The following is an 18,844-nucleotide window of genomic DNA, read 5'->3' as shown; positions in this document are numbered from 1 at the left end:
TAAATTTAAGCCTCATGTGGCATCATGTGAGTAGCTGTAATAATGTTAATATTATTCTAATGTAGTGAGGTGATTTAAGCCCTAAATTGTAATTTTCTGTTTACAATGATAGTGGTCGTGCACGGAATACTGAGCCAGTTAAATCTGACCACATAATACAGACATTGTTGCGTATACTGGATTCTCATTATCCTCTCCCTCTCCAGCGCATGACACAGGTCTGGTGACGCTGCAGGTGGCTGTCAGTAACCAGATCATATCCAACTCAGTGGTGTTTGAGTACAAGGCCCGCGCTCTTCCTTCACTGCCATCATCTCAGCACGACTGGCTCTCGCTGGATGGTAGGTCTCTCCTCCGTGTTACGTTAGCTTTGGTCCCTTGTCCTGACTCTTACTATCTGCCTGCTCACATTTCTTCCACTCTGTTTTCTTTAGTCATTCTTCTTCTGTCTGGCTCTCCAAATCTCCTCTGGCCTTATTGATTTTAATAGTTCATTTTGATTAATGATCTGCAGGACCATCATGCATTACAAATCCTCTCTCTAGCTTTGCTTTAAACTAATTTGTCACAGCTTACACATTCTTGGGCATTAGCCTTCCCTGGAAGAAAAACAAGTCTGCATGACATTGGCAAATGCTCAGGAATGTGCTAAAAGATACATTTTTACTTCTTTTTCTTAATCCATGTGCATTGCAAAGGCATGTTTTGCAGTGTATGCAATTAAATAGACAGTTTAACTCACACATAGATTGTTCATTGTCATGTCTCTGCTGCACAAATATTCAGCTTAAGGGATTAATGTTTTTACATCTCATATATCAGAATGACAGGGCTGCAAAGCTCAAACGATAACGAGAAGTTAATGACTTGGATATATAATTGTGTGTTTCTAGTCATATAACATGCTGGTTCTTTGGTCCTCGGCCAAACATGATAAAGGTCATGGCAAGATCCTTGATTTGATTTAAACAGTGTGTGTAGCAATAGTGTGAGTGTAGGTAAGAACCTTCAGAACCTTGCTATAAGAGTTGTTGGAGAGCACCTTTTGTTGACAATACTGCTGGACAGAAGTTTGATATTTTTATTTATCAGCTTTTATTGGAATTGTATTTTTATGATATGATCATACCATGTTATTGTTTTACAAACAACTGTTGTCCAAATTAATGAATTGGAGCACTGCACTTAAAGAACAACTAAATAAATAGAATCTTTGGTTAAACATTTGTGAAGAGGTGTGGCTGATATAATACAGTGGAACAATCCATTGCAATGAAGGAATCAGTTTGATTCATTATTATTATTATTATTAGACTATTACAATATTGTGCATGAATTTGCTATATTCTTTAAGCTGTGGTGGGCAATTTGGTTTTGGCTTTGCTGGGCAAACATGCCATAATAATCTTTTAGTATCGAGTAATTCAAGTGATCTGAGAGAAAACTAGACTCCTGCACCTCCTCTTGGCTCTGTTTTTAGACTTTGAAAAACGTAGCCTATGATAGGAGACTTTTGCCAATCACAGGTCATTTCAGAGATAGACAGGGCGTTCCTATTGGCTGTTCTGCGCAAGCATATGCTCGTACGATGTAGAGGGATATATGTAGGAATAGCTTTCAGTCTATTTCAAATCCTGGAGTTTTTATTGCTTTCTCAGCCCCTCTTGGTATTATCCAAGGGAAACTGATTTGAGAGTTAACTTTGCTGTGTTAAGATGTGTTAAGCGAGACATTTTCTCTTTCACTTTGCAGTCTTTTGTTCTGAAATGTGCAAATCCAATACCACATGTCGCATTTAAAGTATCATTTTAAGGCCAGTTCAATGAGAGAAAGCCTCATTGTCCCATCTTGCTTATGTAACAATCCACCAATAGAAAGGCTATTGTGTTGACAACAGTGTAAATGCAATGATGAATTTGGACATTTTATAAGAATTTACAAATTGTTTGGTGTGATTGGATTTTTTCAGATCAGCATTGTAGAGGTCTTCTACATACAGTATAACAAAAGATGCTGCAGAGTTGGCAAATTTCCATTCTGTTAAATTCAAATTAAGTCTGTGAGTCAAAGACCTACTGTAGGCATGTTCACCAGAATGTAATGAGTATGTAAGTATTTGTCTGTTTGTGTTTGTGGGTGGGTGTGCATGTGTGTGTGTGCGTGGGTTTGTGCGTGCATGCGTGTGTGTGTGTGTGTGCGTGTGTGTGCGTTTGTGCGTGCGTGTGAGTGCCGGGGAAGCATTGCTGCAGTGCTTGAGCATTGACAGGATAAAGTAGGCCACGGTGAAGCACAGGCTCACAGGACAGCTGCATTGCAGACAGCCCTTGAGGGAGTGGGAGTGAGTAATGGAGAGCTGGTGGCTCTCATACACAGCAATACCAGTGGATCCCTCCGCCATTCATGCCCTACTGCCTCACTGGCCCATTCACAGAACCAGTTAAGGAGGAGCTGACTGTCTCAGGGAAAACACAGCCCACCCTATTACCTTACTTATATTAACCCCTTGCCTGCCATCTCTCACTCTCTTTTGTTTCCTGGCAATCTGTGGTCTCTTATTTGAGGGTGACAATGACAGGTAGAGATCAATGACTGCATTGTAGTTTTCATTTGTAAAGGTAAAAATAAATTATCTCTGTTGCATCCAGCTACTGATAATTCATTTTTCCCTACAATTATTTGAGAGAGACTTTAATTTAGACTAAAGTAATTTGCCGTATTGTCAAAACAGCAGAAATAAGTCCACAGAGATTGTGTCATCCTTTAACAGAATGTGACATACAATGTAAAGTTTGAATATACAGTACACTATCGGCCAAAAGTTTGGGGTCACTAACAAATTTCCATCCCACTTCATTATAGACCGAATACCAGCTGATCTGTGTGGGGGGTTGATCTTTAATGCAATATCTACATTGCCCATTATCAAAAATCATTCATCCAATGATCCAAAGGCACATGCTGTTTACTAATCTGATATCATTTTTTTTTTTAAATTAACTGAGAAAACATTAGAGAACCATTTTGCAATTATGTAATCACATAATGTAATCTGAAAACTGCTGCCCTGATTAAAAAAGCAATGCTACGGATCTCAGCTGGAAATCTGTCTATAATGGAATACAATGGAAATTTCTAAGTGACCCCAAACTTGTACCTGTGTATACAGGTGATGTAACATTGTGTCAAGCTGATGTGGCACCAGGTGAGTTTCTGTGTACCTGTGTGACAGAGAGAGGTTAGCCATAGCAAAAGGGATGGCTCTTGAAAAATTGAAGTGTGCCAATCACACACATCATGGAGTGTTACAGTGAGTGCTTCTCCATCAGCTGATTCAGGACCACCCCACTGTGGACAGTGACCCTGGTGCAAAGCGCACTTTAAACTTCATGAGGTGTACTATACAAGATTTAGTTTTTCTCGCAAAAGTAAAAGCTATCTGCTTTTAATCCCACACAAATTCAATTTCCACGATGATATCTAGACTGCATAATTTATTTCAGAAGTAGGGCAGAATTTAATCACTAGGGCACGTGCAGTCATCACATCGATTATGTCCACTGTCTTGAGGCACAACAGGAGAAGTGAAACGCGCTTGTCATCCAACGGAATAATGACAGCTAGTCATTTAGTTTCCGACTTGTAAAACACTAATGTGACCAGATTCTTGACGTTACAGACTCACGCTACTTAACCCCTGCGGTCAGTCACTTATTGGCTGCTGACATTACGTGCCATATTCTTTTTCGAAATCCGCAGCGGTGTAGTTATAACAGCTTTGTGAGTTTGTTCCCCCATGGAAGACTCACTGTGCTATGATGTGCTAATGGCACAGCTGCCTGCCTGCCTTGATTTGTCATAATGCAGAGTGGGGGAAGGGGCGCTTTTTCTCTGCAGCACTGCAGGTACGGAGCCATGGGCAGGACAGAAAAGCTGTCGGAGCTGCAGAGCACTCATCGTCTGCCCCAATAAGTCCCTGAGCTCAGATCCCACGACCCGAGCCGGGAGAGGTTCGCTGGAAACTGCCAAATGACAGCCCCGCATAGCGGCATACTGGCTGCCTGTTAGTGTTCTTCGGAGCGTTTTGCCAGTAGCCTACTGACTCTGAGCTTTACTACACCGGCGTGACAAACGGCTGACCGTGTACACACAATGCAGGAGCGGAGTGGGCGTGTTCGGGTAAACATGGTACCGCAAACAGAACGAGATTTAGTTTCAGACGACAGCTAGGCTAGGAGAGGGAGAATCCAATTGTATTTTGAACGGTTGGACCGACTTTGTCCGGTGAGGGAAAGACTCCGTGCAGGCGCACAGTGAACCGTATAACAGCCACACGCGTCGAGCAGAGTAGATCAGCAATACTTACTATTCTAACAGGCCAAATAACCAATAATAATACGACAAGGGGCGAGCATTTAGGAGCAGAACCGCGGCTCGAGGAGGAGGTGGCAAACGGGAATTAGGGCGTCTGTTTACCGGCGGCACGTGCGCACAACGTCTTCTAGCAGCGGTATTTGTCATTTTACTGCAGGCTGGGATAGCAGCGACTACTAGAAACACAAGGAAAGTGTGTATATGTGTGAGGTGAAACAAGTGAGGAGGAGGAGGGGGCTATTAGTGGAAGAAGAGTAGTGAGCGGTCTTCCTCTCTCTCTCTCTCCCTCCCTCTCTCCATCTCTCTCCTCACGTCGCTCTCTTCCCTCACTTTGTTCTATTGTTGACGAGTGCTCTGTTGAGATTGAGATTCAGTCTACACCAAGGATATATATTTTTATTATTTCTCCGTATAACACCATGCAGTGGTCTGACCGTGAGGCTGTGGGGGCAAAGCTGCAATTTGAGTGAAATGCAGCTTTGGTTGGACTACTTTGGGTCAGGATGCCTGTGAATGACACCTGCATTTCCTAAAAGACAAAAGAGGCAGTATTTTTTGGCTTTGAGGTGGACTCTACCAATGGAAAATAAGATAGAAGGTTAGAAGTGTTAAGTTCAACCTATGGCTGTAGTAATGTGTTGTGTTTGTGTTGTGTTGTGTTTGGGCTGTTTTCATATGCTGTGCCTGTCTCGTGTATGCCACAAGAAGTTGAAGTTACACGTTTCTTTGAACATCCCGCATGCTCAGTTATTGTAATGTAGTCCAGCTGTGTCTGTGCTGTAGCGGAGTTTTAAAGAAATGGTCTATTTTAGCCACACTCTTCCTTCAAGTGTTTCATGTGACTCTGCCTCATTGCAGAGCACCGGAGAGTTGACGTTGATAGTAACCAACTCCTGAATCACGACTAGTGCTTGGGCATATTAAAGACTCCCCAAGACGCCGTCAGAGACCAAAAATAGTATTTGCTTTCCTGGCATTTTGATTAGCAAAGGAAGTTATACTTCTAGTTCTCGTGCACCTGGTTTCTCAAGTCTGGTACTTTTGGCAAAGCCTGCCTCTCACATTTGAAAGATTCATGACTCGTTCTTGACATTTTAAGTCTGTTTGCTATGTTGAACTAAATGATCCCTGTGTTTCAGGCTAGTGTCCTTAAATTGCCAGCTGCAAGTGTTGTTACACGTGTTGATAAAAGTGTGGTAGCGCATTGGAGGGATGTCGCATCCCTGAGTGCTGCTCAGGTTATCGGGGCCAGCGAGTCGTTGGTGAAATCTCCTTGTTTCATAGTTCAGATTTCGTTCAATGCTGATATCAACAGTGTGGAGTAATTAAACAGCTAAAATAGGGAGAAATAAAAACCACGTTAGTACAGTAGTCCATCGTGATCCCTCAGTGCTATCGCTGAACGTTTCAGCACCACAGATCTGTGAACAGCTCTTAACTTTAACCCCGTTAAGTCTTGAGCGCTTTTCTTTACTTTTTCAAGTGAAAGAATCGCAGATATAGGCTGCATTTATCTACCTGTTGCTCATCTGTATGTATCCCTATATTCAGTGCATGGAACAAGGTGCATTGTAGCCTCTTAAAAGAACTGTGAAAGACACAATACAACCGACCAAAATTGCGAAGTTGGATGAATCACCAACTACTATGCATTAGTTGTAGTAATCCCAAATAATGCTATTTGGTTGCCACTTTAAATCTACGTGGTTTACTTTTTTTAATTGACAACAGTAGGAACAGTTTGTATCTTGGTTAACTGCACAACACCATTTGTTAGTTCATCAGTACTAGTGAAAGTAGGGTTAGTTAGTAGTAGCACTACTAGTACAGTGGCAGTAGTTGTGTGCTTGTTGCAGAAACATGAGTATCAATATTAATATTGATAATATTAGCAATATTTAGCAGAAGTTTTGCCCCCAATAACCCAACAAAGTGTTTGTGTGTGTATGTGTGTGTGTGTGTATGTGTGTGTGACTATTATGTCAACTATATGTATCACATTTTTCATGGGGGCATGAATATGTGCCGGTTGTTGAAACTGATTTTCCTCTTGGGACATTAAAGACTGACTATCTGCTTATCTGTCCAATAATATCAAACATAACAGCAGTATTATTAGTTCATTTAATTTTCAGAACTGTGTTTCTGTAGCTGTTGTAGTAATAACAGAAGCAATAGTAGTTGTACTGCTAATGCTTACAGCTAAAGACGATGGATCACCCCAGACAAGAGGTTTGAAAGAGATAGGTACATTTAAAGAGAAACAGACATGTGTAGAGAGCGCACATTTCTCACTTCTATTGTTGACTCCTATCATACTAATGCCAATAGATAATAAAATATATATATACTAATATTATACTTTCCTTCCTTAAACTTATAGTTCATCCATCCATTTAATCTGGGATATAGTGGGTGAATATAAAAACAGTAACACCTTCTCTTTAAGGGAGTCCAGTATAATAGTCAAAAAATTGATTGTTTTCCCTAGAATCTATATTTTTTATTTATTTTTTTACGAACGATTAACGTAAATACTTTTTATTTATACGTTACCATTATTTTCTGATCGACAGCAGAAAATGCAACAAATATATGTTATGGACTTCTTAGTCTACATCAATGACGTTTCATTTTTGGGATGGTTCAGGTTCCGACGGGAATTCCGCCGGATGTCCCTCATTTTCGTCCGGTTGTCCATCACCTTCCGCTGTCTTGCTGTTGGAGTTCTAAACTTGATTTCTGAGGACTATGGTTAACTGCTCCCGACGGCTAGCTAGCTAGACTATCTGTCCAATCTGAGTTTTCTGTTGCACGATTAAAACAACTTTTGAACGAGCAGATGTTCTACCAAACAACTATTGTGATTGGTTTAAAGAAATGCCAACTAACTTGCCAGACCCTCCTCCACAGCGCTGTGTAGGAAGGTCTGGCAATGCGAGACCATGAACTTCTTTACAAATGAAATAAATCAGACTGACTAATTGACGTGAAGTGCATTCCTTTTAGAAAGCAATTAGTTTTTAGAAATCTCATGCTATTTTGTCTCTAGTCAACTAAAGTCAACTTTAGATTTTTTTAAGTGCATACATTATTGTCTGTTACATTCAAGCCATTGCAAATGAGTTGATACAAAGCCAATTTAAACTATCAGCTTCACTAAATTCTTTCTGTCCCAGTATGGCTGTGTTTAGAAACTGGTGTCGTCTGGTGACTTTTGCACGAAGAAGCTCGATTGAACCTAATTACCTCTACTAAAGAGACCGTTTTTTTAATCCTCCGTGTCCTCCTTGGCTGCTGGCAACTTTGTGGATGAGGAGTGGGGGTGGTGCGCGTTCACGGAAGGTTTGTGTCACGTGGATGTGCCAACAGTTCTGTTGTTATTACTTAGAATTCCTCATGGGGGAGACAGAAACTGTGCACTATAGCTTTAAAGAAGGAAAAGAAATTCACAACACCCACTGCTATCGGATCGCTATACTATAGACACAAATCAAATCTGCACTAGTGATAGAATCAACCCTCATGAAGTGTGCAGTATCAATTCAATTCAATTTTATTTATAGTATCAATTCATAACAAGAGTTATCTTGAGACCCTTTACAGATAGAGTAGGTCTAAACCATACTCCATAATTTACAAGGACCCAACAGTTCCCCCCAGAGCAAGCAACAGTGCGACAGTGTGACAGTATCACATTTAGTTTGTGGTGGGACTGTCAAATAGGGGTTAAGTAAAGCCTTTGCTAAGTTTTAAAGCTATAGATTGTGGTTTGCATTAGGTTACATTATAGTATGCATCACACTCTGTCTGTGCTGTTATTTGAAATATGCAATACATTTTTAACCTCTGTGCTAACAGGCTCCAGTCTGCTTATTTAGAATAAGGGGATTATATATTCTTCTGTTTTCTTAGCTAATTGTATGGTGTATTAATAACTATAATCTATATAAAGTGCTTCTTTTATGTTATAAGTTAGGTTTGTCTTTCATGGGCCTGTCTGCTAATGTGCTTATTAAATTCAGGTTCACTACCTGTTCCTGCTGTGCGGTTGTATCCCTTTGTGGTGTCATAAAACCAAATTAAAATAGAGGGGGTAATATACATTGTCTCAAACCGAGATAAAATAGCTAAGTACCATGTATCTATCTCTATTCACTCTGCTGTCTGTCCTCACTTCAATTTTTCAATTGTTGCTAGAGTACAATATACCTTAGATAGGATTCCAGTATGTGACAAAAGACTGAAATATAATTTGTACAAAGTACAAAGGACAGGCTGAGAATCCTTTGATTGCATTTAGCCTAACTGTGTTGTCTTACTATTAATGGAACGCTTTGGAGACGTCCTGTCCCTTGAGTTGTGGTGTTTTGTATCAGATTGATTCATCTGTGAATTATTTCTCCATTCATGTCTCATTTGCACTCCTGCCTGCAGCAGATGTGTCAAGCAGCATATAGTTGTTTATGCAAATGGAAGGATAATGATATGTACTTGTTACTGTAGCAAATGTTAATCTATAAAAAAAACTACTCTACTTTACAAGACGAAAAGCCAATACTTTGTTACTCTATTAACGTGAAAGTGGATGACAGTAAATCCCCATGGTGTGCACTCTTGGCATTTTACTTTCAGTATGACACAATGTAATTATTTAGCGTTCAGTCTGTACTCATATTGGCCTATATAGCTGGACCAATGCCAGTAGGTTAAGAGCTGCTTCACCTTTATGGCAGACCAAGCATTCAAGCTTTGTGACCTTTGTTTGCAGTTATTAAATTATGGTCAAGAATAAATTCTCTGGGGAAACAATGGTGAGACGCAATCTGTCCAACTGTTACTGTTGTAATTTGGTGATACTATCACTGCAAGAGAAGAATTCCAGTGATGCAGGCAATCCTACTGGCTTAAAGACGTGAAATCAAAATTCAAAATGTTTTCTTCTGTTTGGCAAAAAAATCTAAGGTAATTGCCTTGTGTGTGTGTGTGTGTGTGTGTGTGTGTGTGTGTGTGTGTGTGTGTGTGTGTGTGTGTGTGTGTGTGTGTGTGTGTGTGTGTGTGTGTGTGTGTGTGTGAAGGACTTCTGCTGTTGTGTACAGGTTGCACATTGTACATTGTTGTATGCAAGACCGGTAAAACTAGAGAACATTTGCTCATTGACAACTGATTTTTGGCTTGAGGTAGGAAACAGCAAGCATGTTTTATGGCATTGTAATGACAAAAAAATGAAATCTGTATGAATCTGTAGCTGTATGCATGTTTCTCTTAGTGATCCAGTTTCCTGCAACAGTCTAAAGACATACAGAATAGGGGAATTGGGAACTTATAATTATGTTTAGGTGTGAATGTGTATGAATTTGTCTGTGTGTTAGCCTGGATAGGATGGCATCTTACCCACCCCCGATACCCTGAACAGGATAAGCCATATTGCAAATGGATGGATGGATGTATGGATAGATGGCATCCTAGAATTGTTTGGATTTCATGACAGATTGTACAAAAGAAAAGATGTCTCTATTTCATACACTTTATTCTTTGAACAATTTAAATCTTCTGTCACTCCTCTGCTAACAAGATTAAAAAGAAAGAAAAAATAGTAATAGATGGAAGACACAGCCACTGATTACACTACAGTACGTAAAAGTAAAGTCAGCCTTTGATCAACTGACAGCCATGTGTTCCAGCTGCGAGGGCTGCTGCCAGATGGCCTGGCCCCTTCCCATGCATGTTCACAAATACCAGCCCCTGTCAGTCAGCTCACACAGAGATCCAGAGGGAGGCTGACCTCCGTTCTTTCTGCTGGGTTACATGTGGGAAGTTGGCTGGCTGCAGAGCGATAATGAGGTCCAGCACTAAGCTTGACTGGCATGAACACAACCAGAGGTTTAGAGTTGAGCATTACAGATGTCATCCCACAGTCTTTTAGAAGTTCACTATATGAATAACCCTCCTGTCTTCTCATCTCCCTTCACCTGTTCTTTCTTCACCTGTAAGCTCTCCTGCTGTCTTCTTCTTCCCTTCAGCCTGTTACTCCCACTGTGCGCTTATAAAAACAGCCTTGTCCTTCCTTCCCTTATCCATCTGTATATCAACCTGTCTCATGGGGAGCTGCTGCCATTTCAAAGTGATGAGACACATCACATGGGGCAGGGCTGTGACGTTGTGTGGGTTAGAACCCAATGGGGTCCTCTGCTCTGTGCTTCTCTCAGAGGACACCGGTGTCCTTTGAGAGAAGCTAAAAAGAAGCAACAGCAGAGTAGGCATGGGCCGGTTACCACTTTCAAGGTATACAATGGTTTGAAAAAGTCAAGGTTTCAAAACCACTAACATTTTGGGTCATAGCGTTCATAAGGTGACAGCTGTTTTTTTAATGAGTGGACAATGAGAGAAACTGCAGTTTAGTAGTCTGTCTCCCTGCCAGTGTGTATGGGAAAGTTGTTTTTTACCCAGACATTTAAAAAAATAATACATTTTAAAACTGTAATTGCAATACCACAATACTTTGAAACTGTGATATTTTTGCCGAAGGTTATCTAATACCGGCCCGTGCCTACAGCAAAGCCACAAAGACCAGGCGCCAGAAAGTATACTTATGCTATGGATTTTATGCAGAAATGACCACTATCTGTGTGACTTTCCCCATGAAATCCAGCTTCTTAATCCGTATGACAGGACCAGGTCTTGGCCAGTGTCTGGTTGGTCCCATGATGACAACACTAGTAATTTATTCTAATGAGCGTTGGTCCCAAGGCAAGAGACAAAATTACTCATTTGGGTTATTGGTCATGAAAGTTCAAGACCTCTTTACGTAGAGTATTACCCGGGTGCTTTCTGGATGAATAATGTTCTCTTTTTAGACAAGGCAACTGTCACTCTATTAAAAGACCCAAAGTGTGGTGTTTTCCCATCCTCTGCAGGTTTTCATCCCAGAAGTGAGAGGTTTTCTTCTCACTTCTGAGATGAGATAAGTCAGGTCATCATTGAGCAGCATATTCACTTTAACTGCCATTTCAACAAACACACTCTTAATTGTTATGTAACAGACTGTACAGAAAAATACTTCATTCTCTTAGCTGTTCTCATTAAGTAACTCTCACTAAAAACTTAAACACTCAACATTATAATCCACAACAGATATGAGTTCAGGTAGATAGAAGAGTGAGAGAATTGATGGAGCATGAAAATCAATGTAGTTTTTTATTTAGTAATGTGAAGAGTTCTCTCTCCTTTGGTATTTATTATATCCACTTTGGATGGGGAAAGTTAGCAAGGGTCAAAATCCTGCAGGGAAATGCATCACCAAAGCAAAGGAAATCTGTTTAATAAATCTCCACAAGCGAGTGACCTGGACCCATTTGTAAAAACTTAGCTTTGCTTTGGAAGGCATATTTGTGTCATGATAGCTGTAGGTTCACATCTCGGCTGACTAATCAACTTTCATTCAAGTGTTGTCAGTATAATGAATGGTGGGCTGCCTCATTTTTTCACCCAAGTGCTTTCTAAAATAGCATGTCACAGTCTGCCCTAAACGTGTGCAAGTGACCACGTCCGCTGCCACACACCGTCACAAGGGAGTAAACCGGAGAGTGGGATGGCGTTAACCACGTCACAGTGTTGTTACAGTTCTGTTAGGCTGCTCACCTTCCATGTCTCCTCCCTTTTCCCTCCCACTCGTCTCTACCCCCATCCGCCCTCTGCAGTGGACGTGCATCGCATTTGGAGCAGCAGGCAGCAGGTGGAGATGACATCATCTGCACTGCAGCACACTGCAGCACTGGGTCTGAACAAAGACATGTCAGCCTAGCGCTAACTATCCTCCCTCTCTCTCTCTCTCTCTCTCTCTCTCTCTCTCTCTCTTTCTCTTTCTCTTTCTCTCTCTCTCCATCTCTCCGTCTATGTCTCCCCCCCCCCCATGTCAGGGAAAGGGAGAGCATAGCCTTGTACCAAGTCAGGTTGTATTGTTGTGACCTATCTTCACCCTCTGACTTCCCTCTTGACACAAGCACTCAGTTATGAACAGGCTCTCAAATTTTCCCCTCACCTTGTTTCTACATGCCACCACGTGGATAGGTGAAGATGGATCCCACCTAGGAAGAAACGCTGCAAACGCTCAGAGCATTTCACCCGCTTGATTAGAGAGTGATTGGCTAATCTGACAGCAGGCCCACATAGACAGTCTACAGCACATACAGGGATTGGAGGCAGATACCTCAGTGTTGTCCTCCAAGTGCATTATTCACAATGCAGCATGTTGTCACTAAGAGCACTAATTTACCAGCCAGTGACATTATGTTTTTCTGTCCAATGATAGCAGTTACTTGACCTCTTTTACAATGGCTTATAGGAGGGCTGACTGTGACATTAGCTCCACAGGGAGCCCTGAGCCGAGAATGCCAAGATACAGTAAAGCGCAAAGGTCACCAGGTCGTGCTGTGAAGGCTCCCCGCTTAGAGTCATTAGGTCCCTACCTACACTGTCAACACTGAGAAAAGAGAGTAGGCCAAGTACACAAAAGAAGAGCAAAGTAGATTTATAGACTCTATTTCTTTTTTGCCTTTCTCTCTCCTTTTTTTATTGCTGGAGTAATGAGTCCTTCCACTCCCCTTCATCAATAAGCCAATAGCACGCAGGCAGACCATACACACAGCCATGTTCCTGTCGCCTAGTTACCGCTCGGCAGCAGGTTGCCACAGAAACGGCCTCATAGTGGCTAAATGGGGAATGCTAATGCAGACTTCTGTATACTCCCTGCTGCAGTGGGCTCTCTGTGCCCATCCCATTTCACTGTCTACACAGCATACTGTGTGTGTGTGTGTGTGTGTGTGTGTTGTGTGTGTGTGTGTGTGTGTGTGTGTGTGTGTGTGTGTGTGTGTGTGTGTGTGTGTGTGTGTGTGTGTGTGTGTGTATGTGTGTGTGTGTGTGTGTGTGTGTGTATTTTGTAATGTTACAGAAACAAAAAGCAACAGGTTTAGATTGCAGTGTTCGGAATGGAGTATGTTTACTTTTTATTATTAATTACTCAAATGCATGTTGTGCAGTTCCATTAAAGCCTGCCCAGTAATGTCATAGCCTGTTTAATATTTTTAGTTACATTTCTGCCAAGGCTGAAAACCTGAGCAAAGGCAACTTGCAAAACCGATCTGGCACAGGGTACAAAGTTGCCTCCTAAGCAGCATGTACAGTGAACACACTTTGAAGTCTTATATACCTCCATTCATCTTACTGTATGGATGTGTATAAGACATATATAGAAAGGCTGGGTTTTCAAGGACTCTGGATAGGTGCAATTTGTGATTGATTCTGTACTATCTGCTTCATAGTCCTCCTACCATACAAGCTCATGGAACGGGGTTGGGCTGGGACTCCCGGCCATAATAGGGTGTACTTAATCAGCTGGAGACGGCCTTCAGCTGTTCACTCCCCCCAGAGCATATCTGAAGCCCTTTGTGAAAGGGTGGACACATTTAACATGCCCCCAGTCATTGGCCAATCGTTCAACCTATATTAGTGGGCTGGGGTTGAGTGGTGCGGGAGAGATGGAGGCAGGAATTTGGTGATGGCAGCCATTAGCAGATGATTGATGGGCTTTAAAGGCTATTTTAGTAAAGCCAATGTTTTGATGAAGTTAATGATTGATGCTGTTGTTTTCACTCACACTATAGGGAGATTAATAAAGTGTTTTTATGTTACAGCTGCAAATAGGATATTAACTTGCCATCAGCTTTGCAGTATCTCACTTCTTAAATGGTTGATTGTAGGCCTCATGATGTAAAGCCCCACAGTCACTGCGACAGTCTTAATGCTGCTCAGAGCAACATATTTGGTGCAGCTTGTGGTGCATACTGTGTGATAATTTGTCTTGTCAGGAACACAGGGTTGTTTGTGTTGGTAATAGCAAAGACAGACATTTTTTTTGCACACTGGATGCTACTTGTGTGCTGACGTGTTCTTCTTCTGTGTCCCACTGTTTGCCTAGATAACCAGTTCAGAATGTCTATCCTGGAGCGCTTGGAGCAGATGGAGAGGAGGATGGCAGAGATGGCCAGCCACCAGCAGTCGAGCAGTGCAGGGAGTGGCGGAGCTGGGGGAGGAACAGGGGGAGGGGGAGGGGGAGGGGGGGGGGAGGGGAGGAGGGGGGGAGGGAGGAGGAGGCAACAACAGCCAGTCACAGGTAAAAAGCCACATCATGCTCCTCATACAGTATGTTGTTTGTAAAGACTTGCATGTGACAGTACACAGCAAGCACATTGTGTTTTGTCATTATGTTTGACAAATAAATGTATAGGAATGTTGCTGTTGTTGTTGTTTTTCTTGTTAAAAAGGCATATATAACAACCAGTAAGGGTATGCTCTTTTGTGTATGTAAGTGTTTATCTGGTCAGACGCAGGCCAGCAGCTCCTTTGAGAGTCGTGTCGTTGTGGTCTGTGAGAAGATGATGAGCAGAGCTTGCTGGGCCAAGTCCAAACATTTAATCCACTCCAAGACCTTCAGAGGCATGACACTCCTTCACCTGGCTGCAGGCCAGGGCTACGCCACCCTCATCCAGACACTCATCAAGTGGCGGTGAGAAAATGCTTTACATACTGGATAATGGCACTTTGGTTTGTAATTGATGTGCTACCCACTAAATAGCAGTGAGATTCTCATTGTTTTCTCTCTTTCATCCAGCACGAAACATGCTGATAGTATTGATTTGGAGTTAGAAGTGGACCCTCTCAATGTAGATCACTTCTCCTGCACGCCTCTGGTAAGAGAGCTGAAGTTACGTTAACAGTGTGAGCAAGAAAATCCTAGTTTGTGTGACGTGTCGTGCGAGAAACTTGTAGTAGGTGTAGATTGATGCTTTTTTTTTACAGTCTGGTGTAATGAAACCCATTAACTCTTTTTCCCTTTGCTACTTTTTCTGTCTGTTTTCCATCCAGATGTGGGCATGTGCACTGGGTCACCTGGAGGCAGCAGTGGTGCTGTATAAATGGGACAGACGTGCCCTAGCTATCCCAGATTCTCTAGGTCGCTTACCCCTCTCAATTGCCCGATCTCGCGGCCATACCAAATTGGCCGAATGTCTAGAGCAACTACAAAGGGAAGAGCAGCAACCACCAGTCCCTCTACCACCCGCAACTCGCATGTCTTTCTCCCCAGCCCCTGACACCCCCACCACAGACAGCTGGATGGTCAGCTGGGCAAACAACAGTGGAGTAGCACCCAGTGGCAAGAAAGGGGGTCCTGCCACAACTACAACCACATCCAGCACCACAAGCCTCAATCCAGGCCAGTACAGTTCCCTTTTTGCCTCTGTCTCTTACTGCATACTAGTTGAGCTGATGGCTTCATTGTACTTTTGCTATAGCACCACCATGCACCAAAGAAAACCAATGCTTCGGTCCCCCCGGACCTTTGCAACAGCATTTTCTAAAATAAAATGCTCTTGGTAAAGGTCTGGGCCTGGACTAAGGCGTTTGGTTTTCCAAGTTTATGATATTTTCCAGAGCACCTCCACAGAAGAATTGTTGGATGTGCGAATTGTTTCTTTGAAAGGCTCACATAAGTCACTGACTGGTAGAACCCCTATTGTCTGTCTTTATCAGTCTATTATGCTGCTAATTGTTACTTTTTTGTGTTTTTTTTGCAGACTTAAGGAGGCCCAGGTCAGAGCCCTCCAACTACTACAGCAGCGAGGGCCAACAAGACCTCCCACTAGCTAAAAAACATAAACCCAACCCAGAACTGTTTCAGACTCGGCCTGATAAGGCCATGTCTGTTCCTCTAAGCCTGGAGCAGCAACAGCTCCACAAGCTGTCCTCTAGCCCCAAGAGCCTGTCCTCAGAGGGCCTGAGCTCAGACAAAGGCCTGTCTACAGGAAGCAGCACAGGAACAACCAGATGGACCTCCAGAGAGAGTTTCTCCAGCAGCAGCATGGGGAGGAAGGCGTTGGGGGTCAGTGGAAGCAGCAGCCTGGGGAAGGAGAAACTGGTCAACCGGTTTCGTCAGCGAGAACAACTAGGCATTCTGGTGATGGCTGACAGAGAAATGGCGGATGCAGAACTGTTATCCTATCGGGAAGATCTGGAGAACCAGGACTGTCTCACACAGATGGATGACCTGCAGGTGGGGGGACACAAACACAAACTACTGTGTACTCAGTTGGCTAAATGTGTAGAACTTGGCACTAGTACAGCCACAGATAAAAGGTTCAAAATAATTTAGACCAAAAACATTTTGCTGTTGATTTAAATGCCTTTATCACATAAATTACTCGACATAACACGTACTATTAAAGTATAGTATCATTTAATTGAGATGTTCCAAAACCAAAAACAGTATTAAAACAGTGATTAAACTGAAACTGGCAACACTAGTGCCACTCCTCAAAATTGAAGCTTTGCATTCTGTAAACATCACCATTTTACTGATGGGATTGTTTAAGTGTAAATTATTGCCAAATTGCCGACATTTTGCTAAGATTAGATCTGACTGGGTGCATAGACTCATACTTGCGTTCCAATACTGGTATCAGTATCAGAACAACTCTACCTGACAGTTACTATATACTATATACATTGCATGTATATTATCAGAGGGAGGCTGCAGTATGGCTATTTTAGTGGCATTACTTTGAAAAGTGTTCATGAACATCATTGTGCCCAGTGAAGAAAGCATGGCAAGATGAGATTTCAATTGGACATAACCGCACCATGCCACCTCTTTTATGTCTGCCTTCTGCATTTGGTAGGCGGCATTCACCAGGCCAATCTGGCACTATGTCGATGGCCATCACTGCATAATAAACTCTCTCTATTGATCCACTTCCATAGCCAAGGGATTCTTCCAGCCATCCATCTCCGTCTAACTACTCCTCCAACAGATGAAGTGCCAGATTAGGAAGTTTAGCCTCTAACTGCATCGGTCTCATTCTTATTCCACTCCATTGACATCGAAGCCAAACATTTTTTGTCACATGGCCAAACAATTAAACCTGCATGTCCAGATCATGTTCAGTCACAAACAAAGGCAGTCACTCAACTATATGTAGTGATAAACATTGACAATGTGGGTCCTCTCCTCACTCATCTTTGTTTGCCCCAATGAAACAGGCAAATATGATGACTCTGGCAGAGCACATCATTGAAGCAACGCCAGAGAGAATCAAAAGGGAGAACTTCACAACAGTGGACTCTGTGCCCGTCGACACGTCAGGGGTCAGCAACACCATGAACTGGCTGGCCAACTACCTTGGCGATGTGGAACAGCTGCCGAGCATCATACACCTACGGTAAGCAGCACCGTGGGGAAGGGATTTGCAGATATGCATATTGCATTGTCAGTGTGTGGGTGTGTGTGCAGTCTGTGTGTCCTCCCCACTGCATTCATTCCTTTTTTCTTTGCTTTTTTACCACCTGGTACTGTCCAAATAGGTGACTATTTTGTGGGAGTACAACGTAACTGAAGTTGATTTTGGTGTACAGTGTATCCTGCTGAAACAGGATATTTTGTATTAAACATAATGCCAGGATGGATTATTCAAAAGTGTAAACCATAGGGGTATCAATTTGAAAAAATAGGTTGTTTTATTTGCTGGAGTGGGCAGTGGCTCAGGAGTGCTTATTATCTGTGACAGTGTTAATTTTTGGAAGTTTAATTTACACCCACTACAGTTTCTGCTGACTTCTCAAGCGGGCTGTCATGTTCATGCTATGAATATGGACTAAAGTTACTATTTCTGTCATCTTCTTTCCTTAGATCTCTGTATAATGAAACCCTGACCCCCTCATCCAACCCCAGCCTCAGTCCTGGGGGGTCTCCACTGAGAGAGGGGCCCCTGGAGAGGTCTACCCTCCCATCCCCAGCTGACTGGAGTGAGTTCATCAATGCCTCCAACAGCAAGGTGGAGCGAGACCTGGCCCAGCTGACTCTGTCAGATCCAGAGCAGAGAGAGCTGTATGAGGCCGCCCGTCTAGTCCAAACTGCCTTCCGCAAGTACAAGGTACAGGCCCGGCGCTCAGGTGCCATTTGCTGTGTGTAGTGCAGCCTGCAGTGACAGGGCTGAACAGTTAGGACCGGTGTTAGTAGATGTTTTGTTGTTTGTTGTTTTTGGCGTTCAGAGCGATGTTGAAGGGTTCACTTTTTGTTTGGGTCCAAGCTATGGAGCTTGGATTTTTGCAGTAAAGTTCAGGGTTGTGATGCTGGTCATTAGTATCTTACATCTGGGGATAAAATGTTTCTAATCGTGCTTAATATTATTCACATTTTTCTATCTCTACCTTTGTCTCATTCTCTGTTCCTCTGCTCATATACACATTACAACATGAACAGAAATATATCCAATATGTCCCTGTGGTTCAGCATGGGAAGCAGAGCATGGCCTTGCTTAGAGAAACGACTGCACTGTCCCCCGTATCCCTGCTCCAATTAGACACAATTAAGCTTTTGTTCCCGTCCTCTCTCTCTCTTTGCCTCTGTTTCTCTCTCTTA

At 42.6% G+C, this 18,844-nt stretch overlaps 1 protein-coding gene across 2 annotated transcripts in view; it reads left to right on the top strand.

The window, feature by feature from the left end:
* Positions 1-18,844, top strand: part of camta1a (calmodulin binding transcription activator 1a) — a 288,847-nt gene that overhangs the window by 261,566 nt on the left and 8,437 nt on the right. The window contains exons 11-19 of one of the 2 annotated variants that reach the window (XM_032520276.1): positions 207-341; positions 14,348-14,451; positions 14,486-14,542; positions 14,739-14,935; positions 15,041-15,119; positions 15,295-15,643; positions 16,005-16,480; positions 17,467-17,645; positions 18,113-18,356. In XM_032520276.1, coding sequence (XP_032376167.1) covers positions 207-341; positions 14,348-14,451; positions 14,486-14,542; positions 14,739-14,935; positions 15,041-15,119; positions 15,295-15,643; positions 16,005-16,480; positions 17,467-17,645; positions 18,113-18,356 — 1,820 coding nt within the window. Of the gene's footprint in view, positions 1-206; positions 342-14,347; positions 14,543-14,731; positions 14,936-15,040; positions 15,120-15,294; positions 15,644-16,004; positions 16,481-17,466; positions 17,646-18,112; positions 18,357-18,844 lie in introns of both variants that reach the window. The other variant, XM_032520277.1, reaches the window with a different exon arrangement.

Source organism: Etheostoma spectabile, chromosome 7 (assembly GCF_008692095.1).
Source record: "Etheostoma spectabile isolate EspeVRDwgs_2016 chromosome 7, UIUC_Espe_1.0, whole genome shotgun sequence".
Classification (NCBI taxonomy): Eukaryota; Metazoa; Chordata; class Actinopteri; order Perciformes; family Percidae; genus Etheostoma; species Etheostoma spectabile.
This window is presented reverse-complemented; position numbering and strand designations above follow the sequence as displayed.